Source organism: Microcaecilia unicolor, chromosome 2 (assembly GCF_901765095.1).
Source record: "Microcaecilia unicolor chromosome 2, aMicUni1.1, whole genome shotgun sequence".
NCBI lineage: Eukaryota > Metazoa > Chordata > Amphibia > Gymnophiona > Siphonopidae > Microcaecilia > Microcaecilia unicolor.
In genome coordinates this window covers 283107549-283133844 of record NC_044032.1, presented here as the reverse complement: position 1 = coordinate 283133844, position 26296 = coordinate 283107549, and the positions used below count along the sequence as shown (strand labels likewise).

The following is a 26296-nucleotide window of genomic DNA, read 5'->3' as shown; positions in this document are numbered from 1 at the left end:
GTCCCTTTATATATGTATCTGTTATGCTGCCACAAGATAGAGTTGATCACTGATCCCCTCTCTCTAAGCTGCACATCACTTGGTGACACACTTATGCTCTACCCCACATGTATGCCCCCGACAGTTGTGTTCTAAGCAAATAAGGTGCACTATGTATAGAATAGCGCCTACCATCTACACGTATGACCGCCAATTATTGGCACCAATCATGTACATAAGCACTATTATTCTATAAACTAGATGCACTACTGGTGTTGGCTTATAGAACTGCCTTTTATGTCAAATTCTCTCTGACTGGACAACTCTAGGAATAGGTAGCCATTAAGATACAAACTCCAACTATGTTAATAAAGCTACCGCCCAAATATCACAAGACATTTGAGGTCTGGTTGCTTTAACCACTTCCTGTTTTAGAAGGATTTGGTGATAGGATTTCAATTTGCTAGATCTAAAATGGTTAATATATGAGGTGTGAGTAAATGTCTTTGTGGAAAGGAAGTTCTTAGACTGTGCTATATATATGATGATGACTCATCAGTATCTTATCTACACACAGCATTACACAAGACTCTGTGAAGGAAGAATATATGGTCAATTCTCAAACAACCAAAACGCCTCATAATTTGTAATAAAGACTTTATTTATGTAGAAAAGCACTGTATGAATTTAACCAAATAAAACTGGTTTAAATATTCAGAAACAAGGAAATATGAAAAATAAGGGAATCTGATACAAACAACAAATTAAGGTAACCCTAACAAGTAGATATTCACATCCTTAAGTTAGTATTTACTAAAAAAAAAAAAATAATAATTAAACTACTTATCCCACTTTTCATTAAACTTGCTTTACACATATATACACATATGAATTCCTGCAGTCCTTATCATCAAAGAAGAGTGCATAGATTGATGTCTTTTATCCAAACAGGATCACAATAATTTTTATTGAACCAATCATAATTTCTTTTAACTTGTTTTATACCTTTAGATCTTCATCCATTTCCTCTGAACTTTCATCACATTTTTGCTACACTTTACTTTCTTTTTATTTATATAGCATCAGCGTACCATACTTTCATCACCCTCCATATGAAACCTTCTTAGTTTGATAGAATCAATAGTTGCATTACTACCTTATCCATGAAATCCAACATTGTTTATTAACACAAAATCTTCCACATCTCTAGCCAATTTTGTGTTTAATTTGTATTGCCAAGGCTTTTTACATCCCTTTTTAAATCTTAGTCTGAGTGCTGAAAAAGGGTAGATAAGTGTTAATGATCTATTCTGTAAACATGTTCTTGTGGTCAGTCTCACATAAGTCTCTTTTGGGCAGTAATTACATATGCCATACATATTTGTGACACATTCAGACGAAAAAGAAAAAATAGGTCACAGCTATCTAGATGTCATGGTTCATAAGACTTCAACTGCATATCCTGCACTGTAGCTTTTTTGGGTGAGTGCTTCTAATTGTCGCTGTTTGGACTATATTGCTAACTTTATGTGTTAGTACCCATTCTCTATTGTCATTAAAAGGTGTTTCACTTCCAAGCAACTTATTGTCTCTAATGGAAAGCAAATAAGCCTCTGTTCTATTATTTTATCTAGAAAAAAAAGATATCCACTGTTACTTTTGTTGCAGATACTTAAGGCAACGATAAATGCCCCTAGATATCTGCAGGTTAAGAAATTGCTGTTCCTTTTTAACATTCTTATACTTAAAAATAATTTTGCATTACTGACTGAAAGAGGTTAACATATAGCTTAAAATTACATGTTTTCTTGTGAAGAAATACGGTTCTGCACAACTATTAGAAACTGTTTCAAGCAGGTTTTAGCATACATTGCACAATGGATAGATGCAGTCAGAACTGCCTTAACATTCAATAAAGGTATCGCTTCTATGAAATATATTAACATTAGCACAGAAGTACCTGAAACGAAGTAGCATGGCAAAACCCAATTTCCAATTTAGCATAGTTTTGCCTGTTAGCCTATACCCAGCATATATGAGAAAATTAACCTGCTCTTACTGAAGATTTACATTTGAACTGTTATCAAATGTAATTGTTTTGGTACTTAACAGGGTGTATATCTGAGTCTACATTATATGTATAAGTTGTTAAGCAACTGTAATACATTTTCAGTGTGGATCATTTTCCTTTCAAATGCAGTAAATATTACATGGACAACACAACTTTACGCTGAACAACTTTCACAAAAATCCATATCCTGTGCTGTAGAACCTACCTTCAAGATGCTACAGAAAATAGAGGCTCCAACTATAACTTACAAGAAATTATCTAATTTAGAAGGATTAAGCAGTTCTCAATTCTGGTCCTCAAGGGCTTCAAAAAGGCCTGATTTCAGGATATCCACAATAAATCAGATAATATCTGTAAACACAAGTTACAACCTGATTTAATTTACATATTTATTTACTCATAAAGTTAGACCTGTTTGTGGCTCTTGGGGTGCCTGCTTCACTGCACAAAAATAAATAAAATCCAACAGGAAGTGTCAAGTTTTCCTTTTGTTTTCTACAAAGAAAAATAAGCCTGCAACATTCATGTGCTAGTCACCTCAATGAATGAATATCATTTACTTTGAAAGCACTCATTTTAAATGACTGAACATCAAGCACTTTTTCCAACACAGATGAACAAAACAGTGGGTCTGCTAGTCCACTTGGGTACAAAATAAAGATTAAGCTGTAAGAAATGCATTTTCAATGAACTAATGTTTGGAAGCTAGTTACAAATGCATTAACATACCTATAAAAACTACAAACAATTCCCACAAATATCACTTTTAGCTTGTTTAACTAACTAGTACTCAATGACACTGACCATAATTTGGCAGTGTATTGTAAAGCCTAGTTACATGATGAAACCATATTCTTCAGGTGTCAATAGAAAACCATCTTAATGTGCAAAGTAAAAGCTTGTTTCATTTGTGCTGCTCCCAACAAAATACAAACAAAATTTACCATCATCTCAAGAAGTACAATGGGAGTGGAGAGGTAGGGGAAAGAAGGCATGTATTACTCTTGCTGGAAAGACACCCCCCCTTCTTATTGGGGCAGGATCAAATGTTCAACTGTACAACAAAATTTTGTGTAAGCTACTTGGCAAACTGCAGAAATTTCATGCAGAACAAACAGGGCCATCTACATTTTCCATAATACATAATCAGCATTGAGTAATCTCTTGTCATATGATATTCAACTTCAGACATGGAAGCCATATGTGGCTCTTCTGAGACTTTATGGTTTTCTTAAATAGAGATTTTTTTTTTTAAATAGCAAGAAGCTGAATAATGTGGACTTTTACATGGCATCACTCAGAATATCTTCCAATAACTATATTATATTAGCACTAAAGATTAAAATGCAAAGGCCACTAAATGTGCCTTCACATTCTGTGCATTACTGTTATAGTTCAAAGTTAAAGCCTGATCAGGCTGATATTAATTTGAAAGGACATTTTTACATGAAACACTGAATTACAGAACAGGAATATGAACTAGAAATTAAGCAAATTTTACAGAAATTCAGTAATTCCACTAAACATTCCTCTGCTTCATCTGTACGAGTCCATAGCTCTGGGAAGCAACTGTATGCGTCCAATCTCTTTTCACTGTTTAGCTGGAAAAAAAATATAGATGTTATCTTAAAAAGTGTCTCATATTTAATGAAGTACATTACATCAGAAGTGTTAATATTGGTTACAAATATTTACAATTTTTTCCAAACTTGTTCCTCTTTAACTAGACTAGGTTTTCATAAAATTTGAAGGATTGTAAACTTTTTGGTTTTTTTTGCCGGTGGAGGGGGGGGGGGGGGGGGGGGGGGGGGCTGTTAACAGTGAGCATCATATAAAAGATAACACATTTTCTTACCCATGACAGGTGCTCTCAGAGGACACCAGGATGTTAATAATAATAATATATACTTGAACAGATTGACTGGAACTGAGCTTGTAGCGCTGTAGGGTGTTCCTACATGGGAATTCTCGTGCAGACTTCAGTACAGAGCTATGAAAGGAGAATTAACTTCTTGGGTAGGAAGCAGAGTTTTGGGAGGACCAATACATTTGCTGTCTCTAACACCTGTTCAAGGTGAGCAACTTTGGTTTCCAAGGATGAGTAGAACATATTCTAACAATTGGGAATTTCTAGTTATAAGCTGCCTACAAATGAAGGTGGCTTTAAACTAGGATTGTTGGGGATGCGTGGACAAGCCCTCAGTTTATGGTTTATTAAGTTTGATATACTGCCCTTCATGTAAAACAAAGCAATTTACAAAAATTACAATAAAATAAAACAGGAAAAGAATGCCACCTTATGATAGGGGAGAGATCAGAACAAAGAGTTTCTATTTTGTTCCCTATCTTATTCAATCCTCTTTCTTAGTTCATTGACTACACTTACCAGGAGTTTGGAATTTCCTGTCTTTTTTATGCATATTGTTTCTCTATCACAATGATCCATACAGTCCTGATATCTCATCTTTACACGCCTGTTTAAAATCTACTGCACTTTGGTTGCACCAGCATCATCTTGTCTTAAACCACAAGACAAGACAGTTGCTTACTGGCTATTCAGATCTTTTGCACCCCCTCCCCCGACTTATCCTTTAATACCACTATTTCCCCTATACAGAATTTCCATTACTTAGGAGTCATATTTGACTCTCTTCTTACACTTGCATCTCATGTCTCCTCTGTAGGTAAATCAGGCTTTGTTGTACTGCATCAACTTCAGGCAGTTAGACCTTTTTTTGATCATGATACATTTCATTCTTTTATTATCTTACTCTTTACCAGTAGACTTGACTAGTGTAATATTTTCTACTTAGGAGTTACTAAATCAACCCTTAAACTTTGGATGCTACAAAATACAGCTATTCTTCTGTGGAATCTCTGTTCATCAGATCATGTCTCACAAGTACTGAAGCAACACCATTGGCTCTCTACTGAATACCGTATATAGTTTAAGCTTTTTTTTTTTTTTAACTAGCTTTTAAAGTTTTCTGTCTAGGTGCTCCATCTTATCTTTCTTCACTTACTATTCCTTACTCCTCCTTTTGTGTTCTCAGATTTTTAATCAGATGGTTCTCCTAGGTCCTCGTTTTGCTCAATTAGAGAGCACAAGGAATTGTGCATTCTATTTTATAGAACTTATTGCCTGTGCGTATTCATGGCAAGCTGTCCCTTAATCATTTTGTATTTAAATTTGCCTTTATGAGCATTACACTCCCAACAAAATTTACAAGCAATAATGGAAAATACCAAAAAGAAAATATCACTAGACAGCAATAACCACTCAAATCAAGTCCACATCATGGGAAAAGAGAGATATAGAATACCAAGAAAAATAATCAAGGAAAATCAAAAATATTACTTAGATATGAGACTCTTCTAATTTAACTCCAATAAAACACACTTCGCCTACCTACAATCAATATTCTGCTAGAAATTTCTCCAGTTGTAAAGAATCAATCATACCGATTCCCTTGAAAGAGGCTCCCTTGGCCAAAAACACGTGCTCTCAAAACTAAGAATGCCTTCCTAGCTAATTGAGTAGTTCAACTTACATATAAAAAAAAATTGCACGATGCTCCCACATCTTATTCTTGTTCTTAAAATATTCTTTCATAATTGCAATTTTGTCAACTTCATTTAAAAACAACCAAGAGACTGGCCCTAGATGGAATGTCATGAGGAGTCCTCCAGAAAAGCAAATATGCATGCACTTACTGATGGAGTAGGTCAACCTCCTGCTCAGGAATAACCACTCTCTTAGTAGGCAAATAATCACAATTATACAAAGATACTTACTCATAATTAGATAAACTCAATATTTCCTTAAAGTATTTAAGGACAAGTACTTCAGCTGACAAAATATGAGTCTTTGGAAAGTTCAGAAATCTAAGATTTATAGTAGACCTAGCGATATTTTCCATAGCCTCTATTTTATGATGACGCAGGCGGATATCCTTAATAGCTGAAGCACTTGCTGTTTGCAATACAGAAATCTTTGAATCCATAAGTATGGATTAATGTAGAAGCTAAAGTTCCATCAGATTCTTTAAATTTCATAACTACTTCAGAAGAAAATTGACACAACTGAAGAATCACATCTCAAAAAAAATCTCTGTCCAAGAAACCACCGCCCAATGTCTTTAAGCGAGACTTCTTGAGACTCAGAAGTTAGAGAGGTTACAACTTCAGTCATTCCAGAAGGCAACGACACTTCTTTAGGTATGAAGGTGGACACCACAGGAGTATTCCCTTTCATGGGGTCCTCCTTCTTTAAGAGAAAAGTCTGATCGCACAAACAATTGAGGTGGAGTTCTTTTGGTGGCGCTAAAAGACGATCCATTGGAAAACGAGTCAGCCCTGGGAATTGATGTTATTTCCCCTTTAAGTACATGCTTATCAATAGGGTCTCCCCCTACAGGGGTATATGATTCCAAATGCTTGGTTTTTGTTTTTTTTTTAATTTTTGAAGACTTTATTTAACCTTCATCTTGCCATTCTAGACTGCCTCCATATTTGGTGAGTTCATTTTACTATTTGCAAACAGGGAGAAGATTAAACATTACTTCCAGTGCCTCCAGCAGGACTCGGTGCTCCCAAGGGGCACACAGCATGGCCTTCCAGCATGCCTCTTTGGCCAAATGCTGCAGGGCTCACTAGATCTTATAGGAGAAATTCAGGTGCCGCTTGATGACATCAGATGTCATGGGAAAGTCACTGCTTCCACAAGGCTGTAGATTAGAACGTCCCAGGTAGGACCAGTGTCCAGCCTACCAGCCTCCACAACTCCTTCTCCTCTGCTCTTAAGCATTTTAAAATTACTGTGAAAACCTGGCTATTTCAACAGGCGTTTATCTCCTGAATTGAGTTGGGTCAATGACTAGCAGCACTTCCTGGAAACTTTAGCCACTGTCTTAGTCTGTGAATGAGTGGTACTTTTTCTATTGATTTTTGATGTAGTTCCTTTTGTTCCTCAATGTTTTATTTTGTAAAATGCTATGCCCTGCTCTGTCAATTAACAGTGGTAGATCAAACAACATATAAATAAATTGAATGCAGGCAAAGTGATGAAATACAGGAAGGGAAAAGCATGAGGGAGTGAGGAAAAGATTAAGAGATCATACACCAGTGTACTCATTGAGAGAGTAACAAAGATACGCCTAAAGGAAAATATTTGTTTTTTATTGTTGCTTTAAATTTGAGAAAAAATGGCTACAAATGGCGATCTCTAGGAACCATATTCCACAGCACCTGAGCAACAAAGAAACAAGCAGTCCTGGGCAGAATCAAGACACGCATGGATGACAGGGAACAGAAAGAAAAGGCCATTGTACAAAGAAAGTAAAGCCCACTAGGAGTACATAAAATTATTAGTGAGAAAAGATAAGAGGGAATACTATTATGAAGAGCTTTATAGGAGAGTGTAAGAAGCTTGAATTGTATTTGATGATGTATTGCGAGCCAATAATATTAGATTACGAGAGGGGTGACAATCATTCTCCTTAGTGGGGCTTAAGATCTTGACAGTGGAAATCTAGACAGTATGCAGCCGCTTAATTAAATAGGTGGGCAAGTCGGAACAGATAATGTTACAGTAATCCAAATGTGATGTCTCTAAGGCACGTTAAAAGGGTTATTTGAGATGTTTGGTCCTAAAGCAAACTGCACAAAATTCATGGAGTGCAAAGAAGCATTTATTCACTACCGTTAGATTTGATATTCAAAGGATACACAGCTTAAAGATCTGAGTTTTCTAGCCCATTATAAAGCATAAAATTGTATTGCTTTGTAAATTATATTGCTCTGTCACCTTCCTGTCTCCCTGACTCTCACCTATCCACCCCCATCCTGTTAGACTGTCACTGATGCTTTGATGTTTCACTCAGATATACTGTCATCTACCAACATTTGCTTATTTCCGATCTGACGAAGAAGGGCAACCTTCGAAAGCTAATCAAGAAATGTATTAAGTTATGTCCAATAAAAAAAGGTATCTTATTTTCTTTTCCATGTTTTATTTCTATTGATTAACATATTTATAAATGATCTAGAGATGGGAGTGACTAGTGAGGTTATCTGAAGTGTTAAATTGTAAGAGGATTGTGAACAATTACAAGAGGACTTTACGAGACTACTAGGCATCCAAATGGCAGATGACGTTTAATGTGAACAAGTGCAAAGTGATGCATGTGGAAAAGAGGAACCCGAACTATAGCTACGTGATGCAAGGTTCCACATTTGGAGTCACTGACCAGGAAATTAATATAGGTGTCATTGTTGATGATATGTTGAAACCCTCTGCTCAGTGTGCAGAGGTGGCTGGGAAAACAAGGAAAGGATTGGAAAACAAAAATGAGGACATTATAATGCCTTTGTTCGCTCCATGGTATGACTGCATCTCAAATACTGTATGCAATTCTGGTCGCCACATCTCAAGGAAGATACAGTGGAATTAGAAAAGGTATGGAGAAGGCTAAAGAAGATGATGGTGGGGATGGGATGACTTCACTGTGAGGAAAGGCTAAAGAGGCTAGGGCTCTTCAGCTTAGAGAAGAGATGGCTGAGGGGAGATATGATAGCGGTATATAAAATAATGAATGGAGTGCAACAGGTAGATGTGAATTGCTTGTTCACTCTTTCCAAAAACACTAGGACTAGAGGGCATGCAATGAAGCTACAAAGTAGTAAATTTAAAACATATCAGAGAAAATATTTCTTCACTCAGTGTGTAATTACACTCTGGAATTTGTTACCAGAGAATGTGGTAAAAGCAGTTAGCTTAACAGGGTTTAAAAAGGTTTGGATAATTTCCTAAAATAAAAGTCCATAAGCCATTGTTAAGATGGTCTTGGAGGAAAATCCACTACTTATTTCTAGGATAAGCAGCATAAAATGTATTGTACTCTTGAAGAATCTTGCCAGACACTTGTAACCTGGATTGGTCATTTTTGGAAACAGGATGCTGGGCCTGATGGGCCTTTGGTCTGTCCCAGTATGGCAGCGCTCAAGAAAAAGATCTGGGTGTCATCGTAGATAATATGCTGAAATCTTCTGTTCAGTATGTGGCGGCGGCCAAAAAAGCAAAAAGGATGCTAGGAATTATTAGGAAAGAGATGGTGAATAAGACCAAAAATACTATAATGCTTCTGTATTGCTCCATGGTGCGTCCGACCCTTCAGTACTGCGTTCAGTTCTGGTCGCCGTATCTCAAAAAAGATACAGCGGAATTAGAAAAGATTCAAATAAGAGCAACCAAAATGACAAAGGGGGTGGAACTCCTCTCGTATGAGGAAAGGCTAAAGAGGTTAGGGCTCTTCAGCTTGGAAAAGAGATGGATGAGGGGAGATATGATTGAGGTCTACAAACTCCTGAGTGGTGTAGAATGAGTAGAAATAAATAGATTTTTTACTCGTTCCAAAAGTACAACGACTGGGATGCTTGAGGAAGTTACATGGAAATACTTTTAAAACAAATAGGAGGAAATATCTTTTTTCACTAAATGAATACTTTAGCTCTGGAACTCTTTGCTGGAGGATGTGGTAACAGCAGTTAGCATATCTGAGTTTAAAAAAAGGTTTGGACAAATTCCTGGAGAAAAAGTCCATAGTCTGCTATTGAGATGGACCTGGGAAGCAACTGCTTGCCCTGGGATTTGTAGTATGGAGTGTTGTCTCAATTTAGGTTTCTGCCAGGTACTTGTGACATGGCTTGACTACTGTTTGGAAAACAGGATACTGGGCTAGTTGGACCACTGGTCTGACCCAGTATGGCTACTCTTATGTTCTTAACACATACCTTGATGTAGAACACATGCCCAATGAAATTTTATAAAAAGTAGGCAAATTCAACCCACGTTGGGTTTTGGGCAGTTGTAGCTTCATGTACACAATATGTGGCTGCTTTCCTTGCCTAGTCTATTAACAGTTTTGTACAAACAATCCTCAAAAAATATGGGAACCAGAATCAGATAATACATAACAACTGGTGTAATAGATAACTGTTTTAACCCTGAACCACCAAGATAACCATTTAGGGGCCCATTTATTAAATAACTCATATTATACAGTTGCTATTAGCCATTAATGTATCCTCAATGGTATTCCTCATCTGTATGCCAAGATACTTCACACCTGTTTGCCATTTAAAAAGGAAAAGTCTGCATCATTCCTTTGCACAGTGCACATTAAGAAGCAGCAATCCAGGCTTAGTCCAATTAATCTTACAGCCAGCAAACACCCGAAGGAGTTAAACAGAGGTAGTAACCTTGGAATAGATTCCTCCGGTCTTGTAAGATAGAGCAGTACATCATCCATGTAGGCCAACAATTGTATATGGACCCATTCTAAGGTATGCCCACAATTATCGGGTCTTGCCAGATAGCTAATAATAAAGGACCTCCAGACCCCTCACCTCCCCTCCAACACTGGTAGCCCAGTGGGACCGCTAGCTGGTATGCCCCCCCCCCCCCCCCCCCAGACACCCTACCTCAAAGTTGAAAATACACTGGTGGACCAGAGGAACAAGCTGGACACCTCCCCCCCAATGGCCTACCTTGAAGTTGAAAATACACTGGTGGACCAGAGGAACAAGCTGGACACCTGCCCCCCAATGGCCTACCTTGAAGTTGGAAGTGGGAGGGACTAGCACTTCCTCCCTTTTCTGCGGGTGCCACCTCAAAATGGCAGTGCCCTGCCCTGCGCATCTTGGGATATGCTGGGCAGAGATTCACTTCCTTATATGGAAGTAAAGCCCTGCCCAGTGCATCCCAGGATACAGGGCACCACCATTTTGAGGTGGCACCCGCAGAGAAGGTAGTGCTAATTCCTCCCTCCTCCAACTTCGAAGTAGGTGGAAGGGGGTCAGGGGTTACTGTCCAGCTTGCGGTCCTCCCAATGGACCACCAGTATATTTTCAACCTCGAGGTGGGTGGAGATGTCCCATTTAGCAGTCCCACTGGACCAACAGGGTATTTTCAGTGTTTGTGGGGGTTGGGTTGGGTCAGGGAGTCCACCGGACATCCAGGTCCCTGTATTTGTGGTGGTGGTGGGGGGGGGGGGGGGGACCTGGAAGCATGCAAATGCATGCTAGACAGGGTCTCCCCAATGCCCTGGCAAGCCCTAACTCCAGCTCCTACCTGGTATAGGGTTTGCCAAGGGAGCAGCGCCCTTATTTGGTGCACTGCCCGCTGAGCATTGGGGAGGAATGTTAATCCTGTCCTATTAGCGCTCAGAGTAAGCGAGCTCATTGTTCCACGCACCGGCTCTGATCCGCAAGTGGCAGCAAACGTAGGCGTTAGCGTTACCGGCCTATATCACCTGTGTTTGTTTCTGATCTTCACCTGAATGTCACTTAATATTCTAGCAAGGTGTTAAACTAAAGGATGGGGTAAGCATATTGGGCACCCTAGCTTAACCTTCAGCCTTATCACCCCCCCTCTCACAATTTTAAGACCCATAGCCTGCTCCCTCCAAGATTTTGAAAATTTAAATCCTATAAGTTCATATAATTGGGCACCACCTTGTTTTACTATTAAACTCAGCTTTGTAAATAAACATGCACATAAATACATCACACATAAGGGCATTACCAAATGAACAAAAGCCATTTTTCTGGGTAAACAGGGCTATTTGAAAACCGCCCATCCTTCCTGCAAGGTAAATGTATACCCGGATGGCTCCTTGAGTTTGTGTGGCTGTAAGTATCTATTGCTTTGCTTTAACTGTGGCTGCTCTTTGCTGCTCCCAAAAAGCTGGTGCCGTGGACAAAGTCATTTAGTATACATGGATTTTTACTTTTAAAATGGAAAAATGATCAGCTTTTTTAATTGTCTGTTCTACAGTCTCAGTTGTAAGGAAGGGCAGAGAATGTGGTGGATCTTTCATTGGTTAGCATTGCTTGCCTGCTAGATTGTGTGCAGCAAAAAGTAGAACACAATTTTCCTTAACCATTTTATAAGCCTTTAACTTGTATTTTTTCATAAGCCATCAGCATGAAGTTATATGCCAATCAACATGCTACAGGTTTTCAAATTCAACAAATGTAGTCTGGAGAACAGGATGGCCCTGGCAAGCTCTGTGTATTATTTTATTTCTAAAAGCTTGATATCCACCAACATCAGTGGCTCAGAATAAAATTATTTAAAAAATACATATCTAGAACAGTCAACCTTGATGCATTATGGGTTGATTTTTTTTTTTTTGAAACCTCTGTCAAAAAAATGTAGCCAAAACTACTAATATAGTGATAGGACACATGGGATCTCAAGAACAGGTTCCCAATTTAGGACATCCCTGGGCTCCTACTTCCTTTTATATACATTTCTTGTGAAAATATTTGCAAACAAAGCTATAAAAAAGTAATCTAGAATTTTTTTTGAGGGGGGGGGGGATACCTGAATTAAAACAGGGCATATGCATGAAATCAAAAGTACATAATGCAGAATGGGTGGCTTTCTAGACTTTTTGCCATGTAGTTACAAAAACAGCTTACCAGGAGATTCCGAAATATGAAGAACTCCAGGTTTTCTTGAACTTAAATCCTCTTCTACAGGAGAAAATGAGATCAGCTGAGGGAGAGAGAGTTTTCTTTCATCCATAGACAAGCGAGAAGGTGTCTTCAAACCATCAAAATCTATAGTGAAAAACTTGTCTATGGGACTGAACATGTCATTGTCTTCCAGATCAACTTTTTTCTGGAGTAAATTTGACTCTGACCTCTGCTTAACAAATCTTCTGACAGGGGACTGGTAGATGCCTTCCTCATAATCTGTTATTGTATTCTTAAATGTATTTTTCAGTGCCTCATACCTGCATCGAATTGCTTGTAAATCCATTTTAGGTTTGAAGGCAGCTTGCATGTTCGTAACTTTATCTTCTGAAAAACTGTGTTCATTTTCTGTACATTTGCTTTGCTTTTTTGCTTCATCATCAGTTTCTGGGCTCCTAGAGCTATTAAGACTTAGGTCTTCAGCTTCTTCTGGAAGGGTCTCATGCTGGATACTAAACTGGATAACCTCATGACTGTCGGTATCATCAGCATCTCCCATCATCTGAGACGCATCCCAAGATAAAGTTGTACACCGGGAGCTATTTGCTTGACTCACTAAAGAGGTTTTCTGGATAATATCAGTTATTTTAACATCAGCATGTGGGCTGTCACCTAAAGGTATGCTTTTATGTGCAATGGGCAAGTCAAAAGCTCCATCCAGTTCATTTTCTTTAGTACAATTGTCAAAAACTGTTTTTCCATTTTCATATTCTGGTGGTGGTCCTTCAAATCTAGTCAGTCCAGCAACTGGGTTACATACTTTAAATTCATCAGTAGAATTAAATACTTCTGGTTCACAGGGTACAGGTTTCTCCCAGCTTAATGAAGGCTGTACTTCCAAAGGGTCATTAGGATCGATAATATGAGATGTGGACAGAAAGCATGCCAAGCTTAAGTCTATCTGGTTTCCGTGTGCTAAATCCAGTTCTACTTCAGATTCCTTTGGTACTTCTTGTGTTTCACGCTTTTGCATTTCTAGAGGGTCTTCAGTGTGGATAGCCTTTCTCCATGAGCTTCTGATGTCTGAAACTAAATATTACAATTATGTCATATGAAATGCAATCAACATGCTACAGGTTTTCAAATTCAACAAATGTAGTCTGGAGAACAGGATGGCCCTGGCAAGCTCTGTGTATTATTTTATTTCTAAAAGCTTGATATCCACCAACATATGAAATGCAATGCCATAACGAATTCTAACCACAATATATATGAATAAAAAGTAGCACATTATTTTTTTTTACTGGAGAAAAAGAAAACATTGCAATAGCAAGTGGACCTGTCTGGTGAGAAGATTATTTCATCATAACCCATCAGTCAGAGCTTTAAAAAAAATCTGGTTACACGGGTATTCAATTTAAGAGTCCTGTTTACTAAGCCTCGCTATAGGAGTGTTAGCATTTTTAGTGTGCACTAACGCTAGAGACGCCCACAGGAATACATGGGTGTCTCTAGCGTTAGAACTCACTAAAAACACTAGCGCGCCTTGGTAAACAGGGCCCTAAGATTCCAATTTTTTTATAACTTCAAAAATTAAAAAAAAAAAAAAAAAAAGAGTCTAAATCCAGTCATGTATCCCACTAGCTCTTTAAATCTAGTTACATACCTCCATTGTGCCCACCAAGATGTGAGGATTGCTAGGTATAATGGAAATGACTGTTGTTTTGGGAAGCATAGTGAGGTGCATCACTAGGTTGAAGGCCAATTGGCTATTATTGGTTTGATGTTTTCAATGGGGTGCAATACTAGGTTTACAGGGTCAGAGACAGTGTTACAAAAGTTTTGGGGGTATACCATTCATTGAGATCCCAATCAACATAGATTTAGTGAAGGGAAATCTCGACTCACCAATCTACTACATTTCTTTGAAGGGGTGAACAAACATGTGGATAAAGGTGAGCCGGTTGATATTGTGTATCTGGATTTTAAGAAGGCGTTTGACAAAGTACCCCATGAAAGACTCCAGAGGAAATCGGAGAGTCATGGGATAGGAGGTAGTGTTCTATTGTGGATTAAAAATTGGTTAAAAGATAGAAAACAAAGAGTAGGGATAAATGGTCAGTATTCTCAATGGAGAAGGGTAGCTAGTGGGGCTCCCCGGGGTCTGTGCTGGAACCGCTGCTTTTTAACATATTTATAAATGACCTAGAGATGGGAGTAACTAGTGAGGTAATTAAATTTGCTGATGACACAAAGTTATTCAAAGTCATTAAATCACAGGAGGATTGTGAAAAATTACAAGAGGACCTTACGAGACTGGGAGTCTAAATGGCAGATGACGTTTAATGTGAGCAAGTGCAAAGTGATGCATGTGGGAAAGAGGAACCCGAATTATAGCTACGTCATGCAAGGTTCCACATTAGGAATCACGGACCAAGAAAGTGATCTAGGTGTCGTCGATGATACATTGAAACCTTCTGCTCAGTGTGCAGCTGCGGCTAAGAAAGCAAATAGAATGTTAGGTATTATTAGGAAAGGAAAACAAAAATGAGGCTGTTGCCTTTGTATCGCTACATGGTTTGACCGCACCTCGAATAGTGTGTTCAATTCTGGTCGCTGCATCTCAAAAAAAGATACAGTGGAATTAGAAAAGGTGCAGAGAAGGGCGACGAAAATGATAAAGGGATTGGAATGACTTCCCTATGAGGAAAGGCTAAAGCGGCTAGGGCTCTTCAGCTTGGAGAAAAGGCAGCTGAGGGGAGATATGATAGAGATCTACAAAATAATGAGTGGAGTTGAACGGGTAGATGTGAAGCGTCTGTTTACGTTTTCCAAAAATACTAGGACTAGGGGGCATGTAATGAAGCTACAATTAGTAAATTTAAAACGAATCAGAGAAAATGTTTCTTCACTCAACGTGTAATTAAACTCTGGAATTCGTTGCCAGAGAATGTGGTAAAGGTGGTTAGCTTAGCAGAGTTTAAAAAAGGTTTGGATGACTTCCTAAAGGAAAAGTCCATAGACCGCTATTAAATGGACTTGGGGAAAATCCACTATTTCTGGGATAACCAGTATAAAATGTTTTGTACTTTTTTTTGGATCTTGCCAGGTATTTGTGACCTGGATTGGCCACTGTTGGAAACAGGATGCTGGGCTTGAAGGACCTTTGGTCTTTCCCAGTATGGCAATACTTATGTAAACCCACTACCTCGTCTTATTAACCCACTGAACCCAATTAGGCACCTATCTGCTCTCCAAACCACTACTGCATCCTATTATTCTAATTCAATAGCATAACCTACTTTATCCCCAAACCCACTTCTCCATATTACTGATGTTCCTAACCCATTAATGTGGGTCAATCTGGTTTGCGACACTTTAGTCTCCATGGGTCATGGGAAAGGTGGATTCTAGTTTGGAGGTTCTGAACTTGGGCACTAAAATGATAGAAAAATGATGTCTTAACCTGACAATTTTCTTTCCATTAACAGCAACATACGAGTCGTAAAGTGTGAGTTGTGTCCATCTATCAGCAAGAAGAGAAATCCAAAGAAACACAACTCCTTCCTCACAAACTCTTGGAATCAATAATAGCAACCCCAGAACTTGAATGTGAAGAACAAATCTAAACAGAGAAGCAGACCAGGGCATGAAGACTGGACTCATTTGTTGCTATTTAACCCATTAGTGCCCAATGTTCCTATATTTGTTCCTACATATGGGAACATTGGGCACTAATGGGTTAATGGAAAGAAAAATATCAGGTAAGATAATTTTTGCTTCCATTGCATCTAGCAACAGACGAGTCCTTAAAGTGTGGGATGTAGCAAAGCAGTCCTCAAGAAGGGAGGCACAGAAACCGATGCAGCATGGACCAATGCCTCAAAGGAAGTGTTTGACCTTGCCAAAATATCCAGTGAGAGACCTTTCTTCGACAGTGGGAGGTCTACTTCAGCCGGAGCTTCCATCCTCTGCCTCTTAGCCACCCCCTCAAAGTGCAAGCTCTGAGAAGGAGGCAGAGTCCCTTCAGCTGGGAGAGCCCTCTTCAGCATACAGGTTTGATGTAAGAGCAATACAAACTTTGGGGAGAAAGGCAACTGTGTAGCTGCAGTAGCCAGCATGCTAGCCTGAACGGGCCCCAGAGCTCCCTGAACCAGGATCTGAGGTGACATGAGGATTCAACATGGCTGCTGTTCCTGAAACTGCTGACGATGGTTAGGAGGAGGTAGCAGAGCTCTCCCCTGAACGGGAAGCAGACGAGGGACTCTGAAAGGCCTTAAGAACTGGATCTAGAAAACAGACTGAACAAAACCATGATGCAGAATGTGAGGCTGAGTAGCACGAGCACAGCTTTACTGCCTCAGCCGACATGCAAAAAGTCACGTACAACAGGGAACCCGAAGGACAATAAAAATTTTAAGCAGTACTCACCCTGAACCAGAGTCCTACTGCCCTGTAGCTGGATCCCCCCGCTACACTGGTTCCCCCAGTGAAGATTCAGTCACCAAAGAGAATCTTCCTCCTCAGCAGCCAAGTTGCAGAGCTAAACAGTCACTGCCACTTAATGTCCCTTGGAATCTCTACAGATTCTATTCTTTAAATTTTCGTGAAGGAGATGATATTCTGGCACGGGAGAAGAGGGGAAGATTGGGGGGGGGGGGACCTAGCATCACCAGGTGTACCCCCAAACTGGCTTTCAAACTACCCAAGTACCCCCAGGCTGTACTGAAGCAGGGAATCCAGAACAGGGGGCACAGATAAAATCAGAAAGTGCTGGAAAACCATTCACCATCTACTAGAGATAGTGGAATACTTGCTGGCTGAGGTCACAACTGCATATATTTAACAGAGCTCAGCTTCAATCCTTTATCTCCAACTACTGTAGACGGACACAACCCACACTTTAAAGACTCATCTGCTGCTAGATGCAATAGAATAAACCAATATTAAGTGAATTCATTTCTGCTTATGGTGCTATGCCAGCATGTTCCTGTATCCAGGATTCCTGAATGCAGTGGTCCACTTTGGAACCTCGGCTCCTGAATCCAGGAATCCCATGTCAGTACTATACAGGCACACCACCACCAGAGATTATTGCTAGCATCAGCAGAGTTAAGTTTCTTTCAAGTCAGACCAAGGAGTTAAATTTTAGGTGCAAAAAAAGTAAGTTAAACTTCCAACTCTCCCCAATCATTTGGGAATGACAGAAAATCCCCTCGGTATTTTAGTGCCCAATTTTACTTAGCTTTTACTCAGAAGCCTTAAACTGTGAGTTAAGTTTGACTCTCAAACATGTGCTAAAATGTGAATAAAAAAGGCATGCTACACTTAGCACACCATATTACATCAGCTCACAATAATTTTTTGAAGTGCAAAAACGAACAAACCACAGATGAAAGCATAAAAAACACTTAATCAAGCCAAAAAGAAAATTCTCACTGACCCACTGAAAGCCACAACCGCTAGGTTTCATAGTAACATGAGAAAAAGATGTGGGCCCATTTGACTACATTTACTGTACAGGGGAACTTCTGCACATACACAGTAGTTTCCTGGAAAGTTCCAAGGTTGTTTACAATGCTCTGGTCTCAGAACCAATGCAGTGGCGTGGATAAGTAGCCTAATGGTTAGACCCCTGACGCAGCCACTTCATGAAACATGGCCATCTCTGTTTTTTGCTATTTGTTTTCAGTACAGTGTTTTTGTTCTTCTCCTATTTCTCTTTAGAGTACTAGGCTGACAAGCCGGGAAGTCCAGTTCAAATCTGGCTGCTGCCCTTTGTGATCTTGGGCAAGTCATTTACTAAGATACGGTAAGTGTCAGCAAGCACTTACCCGCAACTTTAAATGGCTTACTACGGAACACATTTAGACAACCTGTGGTTGGTTCCAAATCGGCACCCTCTAAAATATTTTCATTTTTGTTGGAGGGGGTGTGTCTGGGGGGCAGAGAGTGAGCATTCCTGTGATACTCAGTGCAGGTACATTACTAAGTGCTAAATATTTAGCGCAAGATTAGCACGTGAACCCTTACCACCTATAAAATAGGTGACAGTAAGTGAACATGCACTCATTTTTTTTAACATTAGCATATGCCATTAATACAAAAAAAGAAAAATTGGCCATTTTACTGCTGTGGTAAAAATGGCCATAACGTGCAGTAAAAACACATGTAAGGGCACATGAAGGCCACTTTTTCCCTTGGTTTAAGTAAAATGACTCCCTTATCCCTCTACTGCCTCAAATACAAATTTACATTGTAAGCCCACTGGGGTCAGGGAAATACCTATTGTATTTGAAAGTAGCTCACCTTGAGCTACTACTGAAAAAGGTGTGACCTAAATCCAAATAAACAATGGATTGCAAGGGCTGGCCAGAGGCCTATGTAGCTGAGCAGAGAAATTTTCACCAGATGACTGATAGTACTAGGTGATATTCCTCTTATGTTTAGACTTCAATAATTAAAATCTATTGCTGGCAAGACGGCGAAAGTGAAATTGCTTACCTTAATAGATATTCATCAAAAAGAAGCAGGATATTAGTGCTCATATATAAGTGACATCACTGCAAGAAGCCCGGGAAGGTAAGACGGGGAAAGGGAAATGGAACTTGTTATACCACCTTTCTGTGGTTTTTGCAACTACATTCAAAGCAGTATACATAATATATACAGGTACTTATTTGTACCTGGGGCAATGGAGGGTTAAGTGACTTGCCCAGAGTCACAAGGAGCTGCAGTGGAATCAAACCCAGTTCCCCAAGATCAAAGTCTGCTGTACTAGCCACTAGGAGGTATACAAAGCTCTTAAAGTTTGAAAGAGCTTTCTAGGGTGGTGTACGTTCTGTAATCTGTTCTCTATTGTTGAAAAAAATGAAAGATGTGGATATAAATTTGGACATTTAAGAGGAATACTGCAAATCAACAGATTTAAAAATCCCTTTTAAAGCCCTGAATAATTAGCTTCTTATACGCCAACATGTCTTTATAAAAGATTTTCAGGCTAGTCTAAAGGCTTGGTAGCCCTGCTATTGTCTGCCACGCAGATGTGAGCTCAACTCTAAAGCTCAGTTTCTGTATTTCAGCTTTACAAATTGGAATCTACTATAGAGACAGAATTCAGAGCCTCCCAGGAGGGAGCCCTAATCAATGCACAATGGTAACACTAAGGATACAAACCTACCAGGTTACAGTGAACCTAGGAACAGGATTACTTCCACAATGAATGCATGTGATAGAGGAATAAGGTTAGAAAGAGGAAGAGGGAAAGGCCGAATAGCCCAAAATTAAAATTTATGATATTGCAACCCAGAATGGGCTGGTTTGACAGAGCCCGAAACCCAAAGGAACAAAAGGAAATTGGCAGGCACTGCTTGTCTAAATTACAGTCCTTCCTTACTATGACAACAGGATGGAAGCCAATCCATTCTGAAGAAGCTCTATCATGTTTTGATGATTGCAAAACGCATGCAAGAATAATCTTTTAGGCAAGATTTCTATAGTAATGACAATCTTCTACTGCAATATGATCAAAAGGCATACTTAAATTTTCCGGCGTTCTTGGGATCTGTTTTCTTGTTAAGAAAGGATTAGAAGCCAGTAACCCAATAATATCATCTAACTCCATTCCTCCTGCAGCATTCATGGGGGAGTCTGACACAATTTCATCAGCAACCTGTAAGAAATACATTTGCAGAAGATAAAATATTGACATGGAAGGAAATATAGAAATATGAAAAGGAGTTTGAAAAATGTGTAAAATGGGAGTAACCAGCTTTTAACTGGTTACTCCCATTTTACACATTGGAGGGATGCAAGTTACAGTAAAGTATCTGGTTACAATTCATGAAGAACTGCTTAGCAGAACAAGCTTTGTAGCATTGTAAACTGGGAATTTAAGCAAATACAGAAATCACTTTGTCCCCTTCCAGAACCTGTGCAAACTCACTTTGCAATGGAAAAATTTCACAGTGCCATAAACACGTCAAACATTTGTTGTTCTTTTAAGGTATTAATCTGTAAACAAAACTTTTTCGGAGACGGGAAGGCAGTAGAACTAGAGGTTGAAGGGGGGCAGACTCAGGAGTAATGTCAGGAAATATTTTTTCACGGAGAGGGTGGTGGATAAGTGGAATGCCCTCCTGCAGGAGGGTGGTGGAGATGAAAATGGTAACGGAATTCAAACATGTGTGGGATAAACACAAAGGAATCCTGTTTAGAAGGAATGGTCCATGGAATCTTAGTGGAGATTGGGTGACAACAACGGTAATTGGGAAGAAAAACCAGTGCTGGGCAGACTTCTACGGTCTGTGCCCTGATCATGACTAAATAGATATGGATAAGCTGGAGTGTACATTTTAAGGTGCTTCGACATTAACATCAGAAATTTTAGTACAAGAACAGTGCTGGACAGAATTCTACGGTCTGTGCCCTGAATACAGCAAGGATAAATCAAACTCGGGTATACATATAAAGTATTGCATACCATGTATAATGAGTTTATCTTGTTGGACAGACTGGATGGACCGTACAGGTCTTTATCTGCCGTCATTTGCTATTTTACTAAATACCGTCCCTCCTTTCAGAGGAACCGTGAAGCTAACAGTTCATTTTCATAAAGTGAAAAACTGGGCATCCTCTTTCTCTTTTGAGGCATCTTGTGCAAATGCACCCGCACATAGGAGTGCGATGACATCATGACGCACAAACATCTCAATGTCATTTTGGGCATATTCTATATATCGCACATAGATCCACGTGGTGCGATGCCTATATTGATACGCATAAATCCACACGCAAGTGTATTCTATATATCGCACATAGCGATTATAGAATATGCTTACACGTATTTCATCTCTGCACATCACTTTTCCTTGCGAAATACAGAATATTGGGTCAAAAGGCTGAAAATTGAAAAAAAAATGTTTAATTTGAATTGAATACCAAAAAAAGAAGAATATGAATAGAACATGTCCCCCCCTCACCAAAAAAAAAGGAAGGCACCAAAAAAGCAGAAGTTTAATGCGCTGAGAGATTAAAATGTCAACCTCTCTGCTATGCAGAAAACGAGACTGCTGGTTCTGCACGCGAGCATCAGGTGAGGCTCCTGCACATGGGGGGGGGGGGGGGGGCACCTCTTAAAGTGACAGTGCACTTGGAAGTCACCACACCAGGCTCTGTGGAGGACGTGACCCACATGTGAAAATATTGTCCTTGAAGAATTTGATCAGTATTCTTTTTGACTTCAGTCAGTGGTACTTGCTTATATTATTATTATTTGTTACATTTGTATCCCACATTTCCCCACCTTTTGCAGGATCAATGTGGCTTACATATAACCGTTAACGGCGTTAGCCGGTTACGGTTTGAATACATAGTTTGAATAAATACAAAGTGATATTGTGGTATAATGAGGTATATGTATGGTAGGAAACAGTTTGGGGGGGGGGGGGGGGGGGGGAACAGAGAGGGAAAGGGGGAAAAAGAGTCAGGTAATGTCCATTACAGTCTTTGGTTATATTGTGTCTCAAGTGACCGGTATTTTTATGTTGGGTCAGTGGGGTATGCTCTTCTGAACAAGTCTGTCTTTAGTGCTTTCTGAAATTTTGGTGGTCGAGCGTAGTTTTTACTTCTTTTGGCAATGAGTTCCATAGTTGTGCGCTTAAGTAGGAAAAGCTGGTTGCATAGGTGGATTTGTATTGAGTCCTTTACTGCTTGGGTACTGGAGGTTTAGATATGATTGTGCAGATTTTGTGGTGTTTCTGGTTGGCAGGTCAATGAGGTCTGTCATGTAACCCGGTGCCTCGCCGTAAATAATTTTGTGAACAGTTGTGCAGATTTTGAAAGTGACGCGTTCTTTGATTGGTAGCCAGTGCAGTTTTTCTCTGAGTGGTTTGGCGCTGTCAAAATGCATTTTTCCAAATATAAGCCTGGTTGCTGTATTTTAGGTGGTCTGAAGTTTCTTTAGGATTTGATCCTTGCATCTCGCATGCAGTCCATTACAGTAATCGGCATGGCTTAGTACCATGGACTGTACCGGGTTACGAAATATTTCCCTCGGGAAGAATGGTTTTATGTGTTTGAGTTTCCACATTGAGAGAAACATGTTCTTTATGGTGGATTTCGCAAAGGTCTCTAGGTTATGGTCGATTGTTACTCTGAGAATTTTCAGGCTGTCTGAGACAGGGAGGGTGTAACCTGGGGTGTTAATGTTTGTGGGCTTGTATGTATTGTATTGGGATGAGATGATGAGACTGTGTTTTTTCTGTATTGAGTTTTAGTTGGAATGCATTTTCCCATGAGTTCATGATGTTTAAGCTTAGCTTGATTTCGTTGGTGATTTCTGCCGGATCATGTTTGTACCCTGTCCTCACTTGGATTCCAGGGCTCTGTCCTTTCCTGGTTCTCTTCCTACCTCTCCCTCCGCACCTTTAGTGTTCACTCTGGTGGATCCTCTTCTACTTCTATCCCTCTGCCTGTCGGCGTACCCCAGGGTTCTGTTCTTGGTCCCCTCCTCTTTTCTATCTACACTTCTTCCCTTGGTTCATTAATCTCATCCCATGGCTTTTCCTACCACCTCTATGCTGATGACTCCCAAATCTACCTTTCTACCCCTGATATCTCACCTTGCATCCAAACCAAAGTTTCAGCGTGCTTGTCTGACATTGCTGCCTGGATGTCTCAACGCCACCTGAAATTAAATATGACCAAAACCGAGCTTCTCATTTTCCCCCCCAAACCCACCTCCCCGCTCCCCCCGTTTTCTATTTCTGTGATGGCTCTCTCATTCTCCCTGTCTCCTCAGCTCGAAACCTTGGGGTCATCTTTGACTCTTCTCTCTCCTTCTCTGCTCATATCCAGCAGACCGCCAAGACCTGTCGTTTCTTTCTTTACAACATCCGTAAAATCCGCCCCTTTCTTTCCGAGCACTCTACCAAAACCCTCATCCACACCCTTGTCACCTCTCGTTTAGACTACTGCAATCTGCTTCTTGCTGGCCTCCCACTTAGTCACCTCTCCCCTCTCCAGTCAGTTCAAAACTCTGCTGCCCGTCTCATCTTCCGCCAGGGTCGCTTTACTCATACTACCCCTCTCCTCAAGACCCTTCACTGGCTCCCTATCCGTTTTCGCATCCTGTTCAAACTTCTTCTACTAACCTATAAATGTACTCACTCTGCTGCTCCCCAGTATCTCTCCACACTCGTCCTTCCCTACACCCCTTCCCGTGCACTCCGCTCCATGGATAAATCCTTCTTATCTGTTCCCTCTCCACTACTGCCAACTCCAGACTTCGCGCCTTCTGTCTCGCTGCACCCTACGCCTGGAATAAACTTCCTGAGCCCCTACGTCTTGCCCCATCCTTGGCCACCTTTAAATCTAGACTGAAAACCCACCTCTTTGACATTGCTTTTGACTCGTAACCACTTGTAACCACTCGCCTCCACCTACCCTCCTCTCTTCCTTCCCGTTCACATTAATTGACTTGATTTGCTTACTTTATTTATTTTTTGTCTATTAGATTGTAAGCTCTTTGAGCAGGGACTGTCTTTCTTCTATGTTTGTACAGCGCTGCGTATGCCTTGTAGCGCTATAGAAATGCTAAATAGTAGTAGTAGTAGTAGTAATGTCTAATGTAACGTCATCAGCGTAGATAAATGGGTTGAGGTCTTGGGTGGATAGGGTCTTGGCTAGTGGAGTCATCATGAGGTTGAAAAGGATCGGTGATAGTGGTGATCCTTGCAGTACTCCGCAGCCTGGTTTCCACGGTGACGATATGTTTGTTTTTTACTTCACTTGATATGTTCTTGTGGTTAAAAAACCCTTAATCCAATTGAGAGTGCCACCACTGATTCCGAAGTAATCTAGGAGTCCTAGCAATATGTTATGGTTAACCATGTCGAATGCATTTGACATGTCAAATTGGAGGAGGAGAATGCTCTTGCCTATTGCTATTTCCTGCTTGAATTTGGTTAGGAGAGTGAGTAGTACTGTTTAGGTGCTGTGTAGGGGGTCGAAATCCTGATTGTGACTCATGTAATATAGTAAATGTGTTTACGTAGTCATTGAGTTGTTTGGTCACCAGTCCTTCCATGTGTTTGACTACTAAAGGGATAGAAGCTACTGGGCGGTAGTTGGTAATATTTGTTTTTTTTTCTTGGTGTCTTTTGGTATTGGGGTGAGCAGGATGTTGCCTTTTTCTTGAGGGTATATACCCTGTTGTAACATGAAGTTTAAGTGGGATGTGAGATCTATTATGAAGCATTGGGGGGGCAGATTGTATTAGGTAGCTGGGGCAGGTGTCCAGTTGACAGTGGCTGTTTGAGTATTGTTTAATCGCCTGGGTAACTGTGTCGGCGGTGAGTAGAGCAAAATTTGACCATATTCGGTCAGCAGGGTATTCACCAGGGATTGGGTCTAGACCATTAATGAAGTTTTCTATGGCCATGTTGTTCTGAGGTAGGGTTTTGCATAGGTTTCTGATTTTTTCATTGAAATATTTAGCAAGGTTGTCTGCAGATGGGATGTCAGTGTTGGTTGTGGTAACCGGTGTTGTGTCTAGCAGTTTGTTCACTAGATGGTATAGTTTTTTTCGTGTTTTTGTAGTCCGGCCCAATTTTAGTTTTGTAGTATAACCTTTTGGTCTGTTTTATTGCGTATTTATATTTTCTTTGTAGTTGTTTCCATGCATTGAGTGTTTGTTCGTCTTTTATTTTTTTCCATGCGCGTTCCAGTTTCCTAGATTGTGTTTTTAGTTTTTTCAGTTCTTCATTGAACCACGGTATCGAGTTGCGTCTACGTGAAGTTCTAACTTGTAAGGGTGCTATTTCGTCTAGTATGTGACTGCATATTTTGTCCCATTCTGAGAGGTAATATATGGATTCTGTTTGTGCTGTCCAATCGTTGTTGTATATCTGTTGCCAGAAAGTTTCCAGGTCTATTAGTCCTCTCATGGTATAAGTTGTGTGTTCTTGTGTGTGGGGCGAAACCCTTTTTCGCCATTTTAGGGCCAGGTTTAGTTTGTAATGGTCAGTCCATGGTGTTTCTGTCCAACTAGTTTGTTTTATGGTTAGGTTCTGATCAGTGGACAATTTGTATGAGATGAGGTCGAGTGTGTGACCCTTCACGTGGGTTGTTTGTATGTTTGACCATGTAAGGCCACATAGGTGAAGAAAGTCCTTGCAATCTCGTGCACTGGTAGAATTTGGGTCTTCAAGGTGAAGGTTAAAGCGAATGCTACATACCTGTAGAAGGTATTCTCCGAGGACAGCAGGCTGATTGTTCTCACTCATGGTGACGTCCACGGCAGCCCCTCCAATCGGAAACTTCACTAGCAAAGGCCTTTGCTAGTCCTCGCGCGCTCATGCGCACCGCGCATGCGCGGCCGTCTTCCCGCCCGAACCGGCTCGTGTTCGTCAGTCCCATAAGTAGCAAACAAAGCAAGGGAAGACACAACTCCAAAGGGGAGGCGGGCGGGTTTGTGAGAACAATCAGCCTGCTGTCCTCGGAGAATACCTTCTACAGGTATGTAGCATTTGCTTTCTCCGAGGACAAGCAGGCTGCTTGTTCTCACTGATGGGGTATCCCTAGCCCCCAGGCTCACTCAAAACAACAACCATGGTCAATTGGGCCTCGCAACGGCGAGGACATAACTGAGATTGACCTAAAAATTTACCAACTAACTGAGAGTGCAGCCTGGAACAGAACAAACAGGGCCCTCGGGGGGTGGAGTTGGATCCTAAAGCCCGAACAGGTTCTGAAGAACTGACT

The 26296-nt window shown here is 40.3% G+C and overlaps 1 protein-coding gene across 2 annotated transcripts in view; it reads right to left on the bottom strand.

Annotated features, from left to right (window-relative positions):
* Nucleotides 1-569: 569 nt before the first annotated feature.
* Nucleotides 570-26296, bottom strand: part of HAUS6 (HAUS augmin like complex subunit 6) — a 120769-nt gene continuing 95042 nt past the window's right edge. The window contains exons 15-17 of one of the 2 annotated variants that reach the window (XM_030194222.1): nt 20072-20204; nt 12536-13621; nt 570-3651 (exon numbers count right to left, since the gene is read on the bottom strand). In XM_030194222.1, coding sequence (XP_030050082.1) covers nt 3641-3651; nt 12536-13621; nt 20072-20204 — 1230 coding nt within the window. In that variant the 3' untranslated portion in view covers nt 570-3640. Of the gene's footprint in view, nt 3652-12439; nt 13622-20071; nt 20205-26296 lie in introns of those variants that run through there. The other variant, XM_030194221.1, reaches the window with a different exon arrangement.